Genomic DNA, 17,069 nt, shown 5'->3' on the forward strand with positions numbered 1-17,069 from the left:
TCGTAAACCTAGTCAAATACAAAGAGAAAGTAAATTAATTTCAAAAAATTATAAATATTAATTATTTTAAATATTTTTTTAAAAAAATTTCGTACCAATATGTTCCCGGGGCTCGATCCGGGTCGAGTTTGTTCATTCTCCAACGACCCGGCTGTGCCAGAAGATCCTGTACCGTAAACTGGGTATACGGTACAGGCTGGATCGGATCAGATGCAGGATCGGCCGCTGCAGGGCCGCTGGTTCGGCTGGTGGTGGTGGAGGCGGTGCCGGCTGCGGTACAACGGCCGGTTGAGAAACCGTCCGTTGTGTTCCCGAGGACTCCGGGATGACTGATCCAGTCGCCGAGGTAGACGGGGCCGTACCGTCAGAATCTACCAGCTGTCGGTAGTGAAACCTCTTAGCCCGAGGAGCCATATCAACGTAATCTACAAAATTTAAAAACATTTGTTACTAATTTTTCAAATATTTATTTATAAAATCCGAGCCTATCTAAATTCCGAAACCTAAATCTAAATTCTGAACCTAAATCTAAAAGAATATGTAATGAAATTATTTTTAAAAAAAAGTTACAAGAGTATTTGGCTGGGATGGAGGGAGAGGTTTAGGAGAGTACGGAGTTAGAGAGAGAAAGTTTACTAGAGAGAGAAGGGAGAAGAGAGGAATGAGCGACGAAAGGGGGAAAACTCGCGTCCCTTATATAGATTTTGTGATCGTCGTAAAATCGTCGTAACTTTACGATGATTTTACGACGATTTGGTTGTATATCAGTCGGTCCACTGCATGATATGACACGTGTCATGATGAGAGCGTTTGACTGTTACGATGTTTTTACGACGATTTTACACAAAAGTGTCGTAAAGCCGTCGTAACGTCTAAACATTTATAACCTCGTACCTCAGATCAAGAGCCTATCCGGTGAAAACGTTACGACGGTTCCACGATGGTTTTAGAGAACTTAGTCGTAAAACCGTCATTGAAATTCCATAATCTAATATATAACCTTTCACTTAATATTTACGAAAACATGCATGAACTTCTAAATATGTATGTTTTTTTTTCAAATTTTTGATTTTGATCAGATTGATAGCATTTCATATAAAATAAGATAACCAATCAAAAACATTTGTGAAATACCTTACAACCAATAAGATATAAAAGATTCAAATTCTTGGATTTCAACATTACGACGATTTTATTTCAAAATAAGATAACCAATCTAAATATGTATGTTTTTTTCAAATTTTTGATTTTGATCAGATTGATAGCATTTCATATAAAATAAGATAACTAATCAAAAAAATTTGTGAAATACCTAACAACCAATAAGATATAAAAGATTCAAATTCTTGGATTTCAACATTACGACGATTTTACGACGAAATAGTGTACTCGTCGTAAAATCGTCGTAATATTACGACGATATTACGACTGATCGTCGTAAAGACGTCGTAATGCTTAAACCCTATTCATTCAGGACTTAAAACCTAGACTTAGGGTTTAGGGTTTAGAAAACCGTCGTAAAACCGTCGTAAAATCGAATATTAGGGTTTTTAAAAAATTCAAACAAACAAAGTTACAAATTACATAATAACAAACATTCACTAAATACAATGCATGAAACTCAATCAGATTCATCTTCCTCTATTACTTCATCACCATCACCGTCGTCTTCACATTCTTCTTCTGTATCATCGGGAAGATTTTCAACTTGCCTGTTCCGAGGGTCTATTAAGAAAATCTCCTCATCAACATCTGGTTCAGACAGATCTACGCAAGTGTCCTGTTGAAGTGGAACATCCTCAACCCCTACAATCTTGCCCCTCGGAGCCACTATAACTACAGCTAACCATGAGATTCCTGTTGATCGAACTCGAGGGTATGGCAGAAACGTTACCTGTTCTGCTTGAGAAGCTAATATAAATGGCTCAAACCTGTTGTACCGTCGTGATTTGTTCACGTCAACAACTCCAAACTTGTTTAGACGTACCCCTCTTCCACCAGTTGGATCAAACCAATCACATTTGAAGAGAACAGTTTTCAGCCTTAACAATCCAGGATACTCTACTTCAATTATTTCTTGCAGAACTCCATAAAAATCTATTTCACCCCTCACACAAACTCCATAGTTAGTTGTCACCCGCTTTGCACCGTGACGGTATGTGTGAAAAACATAGCCTCGAGTGAAATACATGGAGGCTGTAGTTATTTTTGCCATCGGACCTAGTAGTAACTCATGGAACCATGTTGGAAATTCATCCGGATCATTCGGGTCCACCTAATAAGAAAAAAATTCCGCTTTAATTTCTTGATTTGGATATATAGCAAATTAAAGTAGTCTTTTAATTAAAATTTTATACGTACTTGCCCTTTTAACCACTGGGCATAGTGTTGATCTTTACGATCATTGATTTCAGTTTCAGAAACCCCAGATATGCATTTTTTAACCTCATCAACAAATGTGCTGAGAAAAACAACAAATAGTTATTAATACTGACAACTCATATAAAGATATTATTAATTAAAAAGTACATTTCATACGATGACAACTCTTCACAATTTAACAGGATATACGTATGTGCACTGTGATAATCTTTTTCATTGGACCACCAAACCTCTTTTAGTTTTCCACTAAGACGTCCGATCGGCGAGAATATGTCAGGTACACCTTCAACGGCATATGTATGGCCAACTCCTCCATCATCATATCGACGAGTAGCTATTTTGCGTGTTCGTACTTTCGGTGCAAAATAGTATGAAGTGAAGTGTGAAGTCTCTTGCATCAAGCTTCCCGCCACAATTGAGCCTTCCACTTTAGCTAGGTTTTTGGCTTTACCTTTAAGATGTTTCATGAAACGCTCGAACGGATACATCCACCTGTACTGAACGGGTCCACCGAGCTCTGCTTCGTGTGGGAGATGAACAGGAAGATGTTCCATAACATCAAAAAATGATGGTGGGAAGATCTTTTCCAAATTGCACAACAAGATTGGAATATTCAATGTCAGTTGTGATATTACATCAACTGATAATGTTCGTGTACTAAGATCCCGAAAAAAAGCACCAATGCCTCCAATAGCTTCATGGACATTTTTGGGCAAGAGTTCAGCAAATGCAAATGGAAATAATCGTTGCATAAACACATGGCAGTCATGGCTTTTTATCCCAGCAAACTTTACCCCCTTCTCAACAGATTTGGAAAGATTAGAGACATACCCATCAGGAAATTTAACGTCAGAAGAAACCCATCTGAACAATGCTGACTTTTGATCTGCACTCAACCGAAATATAGGAACTGGTGCTTTCCTGTTTCTCAGTAGATGCAACTCACTTCTGTTGCATAAATCAGGCAAGTCCAATCTTGACTTACCATTGTCTTTTGTTCTTCCCGCTACGTTCATAACTGTATGCATGATGTTATCAAAAAAGTTTTTTTTCAATGTGCATGACATCAAGATTGTGTCTGAGCAGATGATCTTTTCAATAAGGTAGTTGCCAAAAGATACTTTTCTTGTGCCAATTATGATGAACTCCATAACCTTCAGGCATATTTGCAGGAGTGTGCCAGTTTCCCCCACGCGTTACTGTTTCCTCTGCCCTCCAATGATCGATTTGCGCCTGTATATCAGCTCCTGTTAAATTAACGGGTGGAGGGACATGTACACTTTTGTTCTTTATAAATAACCTCTTGTTCCTCCGATATGGACGGTTATCCGGTAAAAACCTCCGGTGACAATCAAACCAACAAGTTTTTCTACCATGATTTAGCTGAAACACATCAGTTCGATGAAGCCAATAAGGACAAGATAGCCTCCCATGTGTAGTCCATCCAGATAGCATACCATAAGTGGGGAAATCGCTTATTGTCCACATAAGCACAGCCCGCATAGTAAAATTTTTCTTCGTAGAACAGTCATATGTAGGAACGCCAATATACCATAACTGATTCAACTCATGTATGAGTGGCTGCAGAAATACATCAAGAGCTCGCTTCGGATGATTTGGACCTGGAACCAAAATACATAGGAAAAGAAATTCCCTTTGCATGCACAAATCTAGAGGAAGGTTATAAAGAGTTAGGATTACTGGCCATAATGAATATTGTCTACCAGACATACCAAATGCACTAAAACCATCAGTGCACAGACCAAGATAGACATTCCGTTTGAACTTAGCAAAATCTGCGTATACCATATTGAAGTGTTTCCATGCCTTTGCATCTGATGGATGAACAACTTCTCCATCTACTTGTGTATGTTCCGCATGCCATCTCATTGATGCAGCTGTCCTTTCAGATTGATAAAGCCGTTTTAACCTATCAGTTATAGGGAGATACCACATACGTTGGTACGGTATCCTTTTACGCCCACCAGTTTGCGGCCTGTATCTTGGTTTTTGGCAAAATCGACATTCCTCCAACTGATTATCTTCTTTCCAAAAAATCATACAGTTGTCAACACATACATCTATCATCTCAGAAGGTAGACTAAGACTAAAAATCAACTTCTGAATTTCATAGTATGTTCCCGCTGCCAAGTTATCCTCCGATAGATACTCTTTCAGAAGATCAGCCCAATCATCCATGCAAACCTCAGCCAGGTTATGATATGTTTTAATTGACATCATCCTAGCTGCCAACGATAATTTAGACAAGCCTTCTCTACATCCTTCGTAGATTGGCTGATTAGCATTGTCTAACAAATTATAAAATCGTTTGGCATCTACATTAGGTTCCTCAACAGCATTACCAGTATGCGTTTCATGAAATGCATCAGTCACCATTTCGTGCATCCTATCATGATCTACACTTTGATCATATTGATACTGATTAGGCTGATGACCATAATTCGATTCATCAATATCAACATGAATTTGATAATTACTACTACTACCAGCATTCCCATGAGTATTACTGCCATATGCTTCTCCATGTAGATGCCAAACAAAATATTGCGGCATAAACCCTCTATTTAATAAATGCGTCCACACGGTTTTGGTTAGTGTATACCTCGTATTCTTGCATTTCAAACAAGGACAAAACATCTTTCCACTATCTTTCGTTCTCTCCATATTTGTAGCCTGAAACATAAATATTTCTAACCGTTCTTGAACTCTTCTGTCAACGTCCCATCTGAATCTTTACGCATATACATCCAACTTCTTAGCTCGTATATAGACATCTTGAAAATAAACTCAAAATAATATCTCTTTTTATTGATTAGACAATAAAGGAGGTGGTCTCTTGTGTCACGTCTAGCCACATGAATGGAGTAAATTAACCTTATAATATTATTACTTCTTTTTTTCAAAGTAATATAACTCCTAATTTGGGTTTCCAGCAATGGACAACCCAATATATAATGATTTACAACACTATACTAAAATTTAAGAGACCTACAATGGGTCTCCAAGATGAAGATGCTCTTATGTTTGAATGATGATGTGTTGTGATTGAATGAAGGAATGAAGATCTATTTATAGGAAAATTTCGGGCTTTACAACGCTTTTACGACGACTTTTTACGACGGTTTTACATTCAACAATAATATTACGACGAGTTTACGACGATTATGTGATAAAATCTTTCATCTACAATTGTTAGGTAAACATGTTTTAAATGTTTTTCACCTAACTTCTTTTTCAACGTAAAATCGTCGTAATATTTACATCGAAATGCAGTCGTCGTATATTCGTCGTAATTTTGCATCGAATTTACGACGATTTTACATTTACTAACAAATCTCTCGTTATCGATGTATATTCGTCGTAAATTGTACGTCGAGTTTACGACGATTTTGTTATACGACGGTGTTACGACGGTTTTTAAATTAGATGTAACATCGTCGTAAAATCGTTGTAAGTTTGCGACGATTGTAAAACCGTCGTTATGGACCGTTGGAAAACGATTGTTTTCTTGTAGTGAATAGCCTGAGTCTTTCATATCTGACCTGGAACATACCAATACACATACCCAAATTTAGCTGAATCTTTGTCTCATTAGTTTCTACCTCATCAAATCCATCCAGTCTCATTCACATTTAATCTAATCTTTGGGATTTTTATTTCAGATTAGAAGATAACAAAATTTATAGCAACAATAGTTTACTTTTTTCCTCCTAAAAAAATATAGAAGACATTAGAAAAAATGTGGAGCAAATGAATAACAAAGAAAAAATATTTTGTTTATTAAAAAAAAAACTTAATTTAGAGTTGCACTCAGATGTAAAGATAGCTTTTTTATTTTGAATTAATTTTACATTTAACTAAAAAACAAAAAAAAAAAGTGAGCAGCTGCCATATACTAATAGAAATAAACATTAATAAAATAGAAAAGAAAGAAAAATACCAGACAGCCATTTTAACACATAGTTAGTACTTAATCTTCACCAGATATCCAAAACATATTAACATACATAATATTTACTTCAAATGAAAGTGAAGTAGAAGAAGGGACATGGTTTGTTGGTTTATCTCATGTAACAAAGTAAACTCAATTCCAAAGGGTATAAAACGTAGCATAAACATATGCAATATAGTATTTCAATTCATGGCTGCTTGTAGCTTAATATATGGGAAACAAATAGCATATATTTGAGGAAAATAAAAATACAGAAGAGAACAATTCACTTTTTGTGAGAGCTTCGATATCAAAAGTTGGTCAGGAATCTAGGTCTATTTGAGAGTCGATACTCAATTCTCTTACGGGTAAAAAGGATAGTGGTGTTATTGAATTGGGGTCATAAACGCAGCTTTGAGATCATGAGTCTGCATTTTTATATGAAGTGTACAGCAAAAAACAAATAATTGTTTATGCATTTGTAAGATAGAGAATGTAAACCTAACAAATGGGTTATTGTCTATGCATTTGCTAACCTATCAATATACCGAGATAATCAAAAGAAAATAGTAAATTACTTAAACTATCAAATGGGTTATTGTCTACAATTTGGAATCAGCAGCCTTCATATAGTTGAAAGAAGATAAAAACAAAATGAAAGATGAAACTGAGAGTGAATAAGCTTAAAAGATTTGACTACAACAGATAGATGAAATGTAGAAGATGAAGTTTTGTTAAGATGAGAAGTTAAATACAAATATGACCTAATAAATACGAAGGAGCCGAAGAGGCAGGATGCCAATATCAATAAAAATGCATAGCTTTTTGCATTAATTTTTTTTATCAAATGTAATTGTAAAAATTAATTTTAAAGCTGATGTGTCAAAATAGTAGATGCTGATGTGTCAAGATTGTGAGACACAACTCAGCTTTTATATAATAGATTATGCTGTCTCCTTTTTCCTTTATCTACGTCGCCTTTTGTCTTGAAAACTAGATCTACTTTTTCTTTAATAAGCTGTCCTCCACTTCCACTTGCTTTTTCCTTTTTCTTTTTAGACTCAACCCATTTCTTCAATGATAATAATCGCCATTCCCTTTTTTTTTATTGGGCTCCCTTCTTCAAAAATGATGGCGATCTTCTTTTTTTTTAAATAGTGTCATCCTTCTTCTTTCCTTTACCTAAGTTGCCTCTTTCTTCAAGACCAGATCTCCTTTTTTTTTTAAATGTCGCCGACCCTTCCTCCCTTGTTCGCCGAGTCTCTCCTTCATCTTAATTAAGCTCACCTGCTTTCATTGAGGTCAAAGCAAATTATCCGACCTACTCATCGCTGCTCTTTAAAGTCGCCGGCGACCTCTTTGGAGCAGATCTGCCTTGTCCGTTTTTGAGATCTCTAATTACAGACCGACCTCCATTACATTCAGCTGCTGCGGTTCGACCTGCTATGAGGTAGATGCTTATAAATTATCTTTTCTCCTTTCCCTTTTGTATGTTCTTCCAAAACTTTGCTGAACTTGCTCCTATATCTGACCTCTCTATTATTTTTTTTTATCCGAGCTTGAATCCATCCGATCTGTCTTCTGTTTTTTTTTTTATAAAATTGATTTGCTCAATTTTCTAGACTGATCCGATCCCCTTATCGCTCTTCTTTGTTAAGCACCACTTTGAAATCAGCGTTTTTTTTTGTTGAGTTCCATTTCGCCAAAATTGATTTGTTCATACTTCCAGAACTCTCTTCCTCACCAGCTTATGGTCTCCATTTTTTTGTCGACCTTGTTTCTACTTACCCCGAACTACTGTCCAGTGAAATCTTCTGACGTTTCCTATAAATTTCATTCATCGATTCTCACAGATGTCTCCAAACTCGACCGATTCTACCAGTTCTTCCAGTTCGGATTCTTCAAGCTCTTCCAGCTCGCCTGATTCCTCGCCGAGCCAGAGTGGTCCTACTGAAAAACGAGTGGCTTCTCCTGCACCTGCTCCATCCGATCCGACTTCGTCTAGTTCCTCCAATTCTTCTCAATCCTCGCCGAGCCAGAAAGATCCGAAAGGAAAACGTGTAGCTACCTCGGGTTCACCGTCCTCGTCTAGTTCTTCCCCGACATCTGAGGAGGTCAGCCCATCCCAGCCTAATGACGAGATTGGAGTGGGCCAAGTCTCTGACGATCTTGACAAGGCGCTTAATGTCGAAGTGAGTCAGCTTAACGAGACAGAGAGCGAAGGAATGGTTCAGTTGGACGGAGTTGATCTTGAAGCTCGGCGAGAGATCGTCTTAGGTATTCTTGCGATTCGTCGTCAAATTGTTACTCCTACGGTCGAAGCCTCTTGTTCTAATATAAGAGCATTCTTAGAGCTTTAAAGGATGCTGGGGCTTCAAAGATCGGTGTCAAGAAACCGAAAGATTTCCAAAGACCATGGGATGCTCCCGAAGGTTACATATGCGTTTACGAGGACTATTTCCGAACTTGCGGACTTCGCTTTCCAATTCCCAGTCGATTGATTGGATATTGTAATCGTAGAGGAGCCGCCTTGTCTCAGTTGATGCCGGCCTCTGTTACTAATTTCGTTGGACTTCAGACCCTTGGGTCAGACATCAATTTTGAGGTCACAATTTCGGTATTCGAAGACTTGTGTCAAATGAAGAAAAACAAGAAACCATGGTACTTCTCTGCCTGTACGAGATCGGGCTTCAATCTGGTTTACTCATGCATATGCGACAGTCTTCAATTACCATTAGTCAGAACTGGCTGTTAAGGAACGTATCAATGATTTTCAGAGCACAATCTATTGCCATGGTCGGGTCGGAGAGTTGTGCGTATAGGCAAATACGACATGATTTATTAAGTTATAGAAGATCTGATACAAAAACATCTCCAACAACAATTCAGTTCATTTTCTTAATCAAAGTAATGCGAAAAGCATTTTGGAGTTTCATCCAAGAGATGATAGCCAACAAAATATATAAAGGAGGGACATAACAGATTTTATCTGTTAGCCTTTAAGACTTCTGAAAATAAAACATGTTTACTCTCCACTCCTTTATCAAAATTGTTTCAATTTCCTTTATTTGCGTTAACGGTTGTATCGAAAGTGTTTTTTATCTTGTATACTTTGTATAATATCAATGTATTTGATTTGCCGAAAAAAAAATCTTATTTGTATTAATTAATTTAGATGTTTAGAAAAGATATATGTCATACTATACATTGCACATTGAATTTGAAAAATTAAAACCTATAATATTGCATGTGCCAAATATTTACCCGAAATAGTATAACCAAAATATATTATATGGTTCATGATTTTTTTTATTTATAAATAATAATCCTTGATTTTAGAGTAAACCATGATTATATCACCAAAAAATATTATTATTTTTTTTTTCTGTTTAATCTTATTGTGGTATATCTACTTTACCACTAAAATAATATAATGACTTACAATAAAATTACTGGTCATGATTTTTTATGATAATTGTATTCATTTTTTACAATAAACCGAGTGTCTGTCATTAATTAATTAATTTAGATAACATATTAATATGATATGACTCTATGATTTAATAATTTATGGAGAAAGAAAAATTGAAATAAATATATGTCACACATTGGGTATAAATTATCTTATACAAATATTTTTAAATTAATCAACAGAATATATAAAATGATCGGCGATTAGTTGCAAACAAATAAAAACCTTATACATAATATCAAAATAAAAATACATATTAATTTTCTTATATATTCACGTAATTTAAAAATATTATATTATTTTTGCTAACTGAGCGTTATCACAACTATTTTTTATAACTATTATATAATTTACACTGAAACCAATTTTTTTTAATCTTATGATTTTTAAAAAATAAATTTCTATAAAAAGTTTAGATAACATGTTCGAAAACATGCCAGCTTCGGCCGCATAATCGGCGATAAGCGTTAGGCGGCTTCCAACCGCCGTGATTTGGACTTAATCGGTTCAATAATCGGTTTTTTTTTTTTTAAAAAAAAAACACTTTTCTGTATGTTTTTAAGTTTGAAATCGGATATTTCATTGCAGATCTATCATAAATATATGTTATTTTTAAAAAAACTAGCAAAAACATCAAAATCGTGAAAAAAGGTGAACAGCGGAGACTAAGGTTTACATGTTGCAGGAAAGAAGAAGAAGTCGGGGGCAAAATTATCATTTCGTCAATATTTAACATAAAAATGATAAAAAGGACACAAATGTGCCCTGCCAGACTCGAACCCACGTCTGCCACGTTTGATTTTTGTTTTCTTTACTCATATTTAATATATAATTGTATAAATAAATAAAAATATAAATAATTAATCTCCGATTAGTCTCCGGTTAATCTCTGATTTGTTAACTAAGCGCTAGGCGCATCTCGACCGCCCAACTAGCGCCTAGCAAAATTTTGAACATGGGTATTATGTAATGCACAGAACGAACTTGACGTTTTCCTTCTTCAAAGGTTTGCTTATTGCATTTTCGAAGGTAGAATTTCACCATTAGAATTATTTCACCTTACATAATTTATAGGAAACTATATTTTTTAACTATATAGATGAAAGACGAAAAAGAGAAGAATCACTCCAATCAAACTTTCTCTAATCCAATGCTCTAGCTATACAATAGGCTACTTTCAACCGCATTGGCCATTCCATGGTTTCAATTTTCTCTGTGGACCACAACAGAAGAAAACTTCGAAAGATGCTAGCAAGTTCTGAGGTAATCGATCTACAAAGCAATCAAATGATGATACTAATTCTACAAACAGATACACTGATACATGTAAACTTAAGAAATAAAGAGATTTGAGGGAAAAGCGGATTCTTTTCATTCACAAACGATTCTCTTTCAACACCGGTTTATGATAACACCAAAATATATTATATGTATATATATAATATAAGCCTTAATCATTATCACATCTAAATCTGAATCATATATTAAATATCAGACGGTTTAAGTTGGAGAACTTGGACAAATGTTAGTCAAATGCCGAGCTTTGCAACACCTTAGTCATAACATCAGCCAACTGCTCAGTTGTGCGCAGATGTTTTGTTGCGATTAATTGAGGCTGATCACACCATAGTAATCTATATAAAAATCATTAATTCGTTGATAAAGTTGCATAAAGTGGTATGCGTGTTCTCTATGATTCAATTCGTTTTCTTTTGCATAAAATGTTATATATGTATTATCCAATGTAAGAAGTTGTATACTGTTGTTAAGTTGTCCCCTCACAATGACATTACACGAGACATATCTTTTGATTATTTGGTATATTGATAAAATATGTATTTTTAGTGTTATATTTTGATCAGTTTGAATTTTTATTTCATGATTTAAGAAAAATACTATTACAATTTATAACTATTTGATAAAACAACAATCTTCTAATATTTTACGTAATGAGCTCGAAGAGCGTAATTAAACCTAGGTTAAAAATTGGATCCTTTTCCCAAGTAGTGCAATCTCATTTCAATAGTGTGAGGTTTTAATATTGATTTCAACCTCTAGTCTTAGCTCTTAACCTGAACTACTTAGATCAATTAACCTTGACACTTAGTTTGTTTGTTGTTTTCAAGCAAGACACAAGAAAATTTGGTAACCCAGTTCCCTTTCGGTACGTCTGGGGAGAGACGGTACTCTTAACGGTCCACTATAATCGATCAAGTGTTAACAATAATGAGTTTGTTCCTTCACCGTTTAAACTCACGTATCTCTCTTCTTTCCTTTGTTTCAGGTACCACAAAGAAGAAAGACCAGAAACTATTCACCTCAGTTTCAACCACAGATGCCTTAACCCAGAAGATGAAGACGAAAGCCTGAAAAACCCTTAACCGTGTATCTCTATTTCTCTTCTCCTTCTCTCGTTAATTATCTCTGCTCTTTCTCAAAGTCTGCAACTCCAAAAAAAGTTTATATATAACTTTGAGTAATCATGTGGGCCTTATACCCTAGCCCAACATCAGTTTCTCTTGCACACTCTTGTAAACACACGTATGGGCTTGAGCCCAAAAAAATAGAAGCTTTGACCAGATAATGTGGAGTTGACCATTATCTTCTCCTTTGGTTTTATCGACAAACTCCACAAATCTCCACCTTGTCGATTCAACCACCAAAAAACTACGACATCTGCCTGAGACGAAATCCTCCGTCGCCTCTCCGTCATGTCACCGTTCTAGTGGACCTTCTCCGGCGCTGCTCCTTCTCCGACTTCACCATCGTCCTTGAAGCTCGCCATCGTCACGATTCATGGCTTTAAACAAGCCGATGAATCTCACCACCGTTTCTGCAAATGAAGCACCACGATTCCAGCTTAACCGCCGTTTCGTCGCTACCGGCGTTCATCTCCACTGTCGTCTTTACCGACGATAGCATCTGCTGTCGCTGATTTAACCATCACCGACCCAACATCTCAACTTTTCACCGGAGCATGTCAAAAACCCAGAAATCGTCGACTATTTCTAGATCCTCTCATTTCCGATGATAGATTGACGTTAATTCATCCTCACCGCTGACTGATTCCGCTGCTATCTTAACCGATGCAGCTCAGCTCTACAATCCCAGGTAAATTCCGAAACTCCCATAGCCATCTCTTTACCAAGATGTTATTTCAGTTTCTGTTGCTGTGATTTGCAATTACTTCTGAAATCTTACTGTCTTCCTTTTCATCTGCAGCTGCTGAAGACACTTTTGATTTCAAAACTAAGCATCGTGAATTTCAGGTAAAACCCCAAATTCCTTTGACGCTTCCAAACTTTCAAATTTGACCACCTGAAAATTTTGCCATTTGAGAAGATCAACCCGTAATGAAACACTTCTTCTCTGTTACCCTGAAATGATGACTTTTACCAATCTCATCTCACATTTTTCAAACTTTACCATCTGAAAAAAACTTTGTCGATTTCTTATGTTACCAATACTGAAATTTTTTTTTTTTTTTTCTCAATATCTTCTGTCTTTGTGAGATGCTCAAATCGACAAGAGCAATCTCAAGACGCTGTTGGAAACAACTACGGAATTACATTGAGAAGCACCAGGAACTTCTCAAACGTGTTTCCAGGTAAGCACTTTGTGAGCATGTCTGCTGGATTAGCTGTAGTGTGAACCTTTAGGATCTTGACTGAACCTTCATCAACTATATCTCTGATAAAATGATATTTGGTATCAACATGCTTTGTTCTGTCATGGTGCACACTGTTCTTTGCTAAACATATAGCACTTTGTGAATCACAATTGAGTTTAAAACTGTCCTCTTTAAAACCCAATTCACCACACAATCCCTTAAGCCACAGACCTTCCTTAGTAGCCTCAGATAGAGACATATATTCTGCTTCCGTAGTAGATAAAGCAACTACTTGTTGTAGACATGATCTCCAACTGACCGTATTGCCACCAACTTTGAAAACATAGCCTGAAACTGACCTTCTCCTGTCTAAGTCTGTAGCATAATCTGAATCACAAAACCCTTCAATCTCAAATTTCTCTGATTTTGTGAAAGTAAGACATACTCCTGTAGCTCCTTTTAAAATACCTCAAAATCCACTTAACCGCAGCCCAATGAGATCTTCCTGGAATTCGCCATGAATCTGCTAACCAATCCAATGGCAAAGGCTAGATCAGGTCTTGAACCGATCATAGCATACATCAGACTCCCCACTGCACTTGCATAGGGAACTGAATCCATCAATCTACTCTCTGTTTTTACCTCCTGCTCTGTTAGACTCTTAAGCTTAAACTGCGAATTACTTGGAGTTACAACAGCCTTGCAATCCTCCATGTTAAAAGTTCTTAAAACCTGCTTAAGATATCTTTCCTGTGATAACTTGAGAGTACCTTTCTTTCTGTCCCTGATGATATCCATACCAAGAATTCTAGTCGCTGGTCCTAGATCCTTCATCTCGAACTTTTTACTTAAGCTTGCCTTCAAGGCTTTGATCTTTTCCATATTCTTTGCTGCCACAAGCATGTCATCGACATATAGTAAGAGATAAACCATATCATCAATACATGATCCCTTAGTGTAAACACATGGATCCCTAGCGCTCCTTTGAAACTCCATTGACTTCATGAATTCATCAAACTTCTGATTCCATTGTCTAGGTGACTGTTTCAAACCATATAGAGATTTCTTAAGAAGACAGACCTTGTCTTCGTTTCCCTTCTCTATAAAACCCTCTGGCTGACTCATGTAAATGACTTCATCAAGTGTACCATGTAAGAAAGCAGTTTTCACGTCTAGTTGCTCCAATTCCATATCAAAATTAACCACAACTGACAACATGATTCTAATAGAAACATGCTTAACCACCGGAGCAAATATTTCATTGTAATCCACTCCTTCAACCTGTGTAAATCCCTTAGCTACAAGTCTTGCTTTGTATCTAGGTTCTTCAACACCTGGAATGCCCTCCTTGTACTTGAAGATCCACTTACACCCAACTATTTTCTGCTTTCTCGGCTTAGAGACAATCTCAAAAGTTTCATTTTTATCCAGAGATTGTTTTTCCTCTTCCATAGCCTGCTTCCACTTCTTCCAGTCTTTACTTCGTCTAGCTTCTGCGACTGACCTTGGTTCATTTAACTCTATGCTTTCAGCGCTAGTTAAAGCATAAGCTAAATAATCAGCATCCTCAAACCTCGATGGTGGTTTGATAGTTCTTCGCTCTCTGTCTCTTGCCAGCAAATAATCATCAAGAGACTCTTCTTCATCCTGATTTTCTTGTTCTTCCTCAGATTCCTGCTCCTCTTCTGATTCTGAATGTTCCGAAGTAGCTCCACCTTGACCAGCAGAATCTGTATTTCCTGAAACCTCTCCACCTTGACCAGTGGACTCTTGAACCAAACCATTTGGTGTAGGTCCTTGGATCAATCCAGCTTTGAAAGTAACTTTCTTCTTCTTTGTAGATTTTGTTACTTCATTCTGATCTCGGTCCTTATACAACTTTTCCTCATCAAAGACTACATTCCTGCTGTTAGTACATTTTCCATCCTCCGGAATCCAAACCCTGTAACCTTTAGTACCCTGTGGATATCCTAAGAAAATCCCTTTAACAGCTCTTGGACTCATCTTGTCTTGTATTACATGAACATATGCAACACAACCAAATCGTCTGAGATGACTGTAATCAACCTTTGATCCTGACCAAACCTCTTCAGGAATCTTGAACTTCAGCGATGCATTTGGTGATCTGTTTATGAGATAAACTGCAGTAGAAGCTGCCTCAGCCCAAAATTTCTTTTCCATTCCTGTTTCTGCTAACATACACCTGATCTTCTCAGCTATTGTCCGATTCATCCTCTCAGATACTCCATTTTGCTGTGGAGTATAAGTGCAAGTTCGATGTCTTTTAATCCCTGAATCCTGACATAGCTTATCCATCTGATTGTTGCAGAACTCTAATCCATTATCAGTTCGCAGACACTTTATCTTCTTACTCTTCTGATTTTCCACTAGTGCTTTCCACTCTGAAAAATTTTCAAACACTTCGTCCTTACTCCTTAGGAATCTGATCCAAACCTTCCTTGAGTAATCATCAATGAAAGTAAGAAAGTATCTACACCCTGTCATGCTTGGCTCGTTTGACACTGAGCCCCAAAGATCACTGTGAATGTATTCCAAAATACACGTAGTAGTGTGTTGGCCAACTGGAAAACTCTGCTTGTGAGACTTACCAAACACACACTTTTCACAGAAATCTAAAGTGTGGACTTCCTTTGAGTCTAGATAACCTCCTTTGACCAGAAGATTCATGTTCTTAAGACTCATATGTCATAGCCTTGAATGCCATCTGTTCGTTAGATTTACCTCCGTCCTGACCACAGATGCTTCTCCTCTCACAACTGTTCCCTGCAAATAGTACAGCCCGTTCTCATATTTTCCTGAAATCACTTTCTGGCCCTTCTTGTAGAAAGTAACTATGAAGTCCTTCCCTTCATACTTGCACCCGTTCTTCTCTAGCTGGCCATAAGAGATGAGATTTTTGCTCATGGTTGGCATGTATCTCACATCAGTTAATATCACGGTAGCTCCTTCTGAGTTTATGATCTTGATTTTCCCAATGCCTTTGACTTCGCTGTGAGTGTTGTTACCCATCATCACCTTTCCGCCATCAACTTCTTTGAAGTCATACAAGACATCTCTATCAGGTGTAATGTGGAAAGTACACCCAGAATCCATGACCCATTCATCCATAGTGTCTTGGACGCTTGCTGTTAAGATCATAGGTTCCTCTCTTTCATGTACTACATTTGCAGAATCTTGTTTCCCATACTTTCTTTCAGGGCACTCTTTCTTGTAGTGTCCTTCTTTCCCACATATCCAACATTCTCTAGCTTTTGGTTGATTCTTTGGTCTAGACTTCGACCTTGAATATCTGCTCTTGGATCTACCTTTACTCTGACCTGTAGTCCTCTTTTCAGACCTCCCTCTACGCAACCAAAGCATCTGCACTTGAATTTGATTTTCCTAGAAGTCCACACTCTTTTAGCTCGATTTCCTTGGCATATGCTGAAGCGGTAACTTCATTCATAGTAAGTGTCTCTTTCCCGTTGCCGTATTTGAGAGTATGAACTAGTGAATCAAACTGCTTAGGTAAGCTAGACAACACCTGAATTGCCTGATCTTCATCACTTATAGTTATACTCAAGCTCTCCAAATCGTCCACAGTCTAAGAAACACGTCAAGAATTCTCCTCTATAGCTTTTGTGCTCTTCCAT

At 36.9% G+C, this 17,069-nt stretch overlaps 1 protein-coding gene across 1 annotated transcript; it reads left to right on the top strand.

The window, feature by feature from the left end:
- Positions 1-7,417: 7,417 nt before the first annotated feature.
- On the top strand, positions 7,418-9,267 carry LOC18026278 (putative protein TPRXL). Its single transcript, XM_024160650.1, has 2 exons — positions 7,418-7,784; positions 8,188-9,267. Exon 2 carries the CDS (start codon positions 8,188-8,190, stop codon positions 8,692-8,694), a length of 507 nt encoding a protein of 168 aa, XP_024016418.1. The 5' UTR covers positions 7,418-7,784; the 3' UTR covers positions 8,695-9,267.
- The last annotated feature ends 7,802 nt before the right edge of the window (positions 9,268-17,069 follow it).

This window comes from Eutrema salsugineum, unplaced genomic scaffold (genome assembly GCF_000478725.1).
Source record: "Eutrema salsugineum unplaced genomic scaffold, Eutsalg1_0 scaffold_11, whole genome shotgun sequence".
NCBI lineage: Eukaryota > Viridiplantae > Streptophyta > Magnoliopsida > Brassicales > Brassicaceae > Eutrema > Eutrema salsugineum.

Bases quoted from the DNA above. Each gene is read 5' to 3' on its own strand.
- LOC18026278 (XM_024160650.1), top strand. From the start codon at position 8,188: ATGTCTCCAAACTCGACCGATTCTACCAGTTCTTCCAGTTCGGATTCT.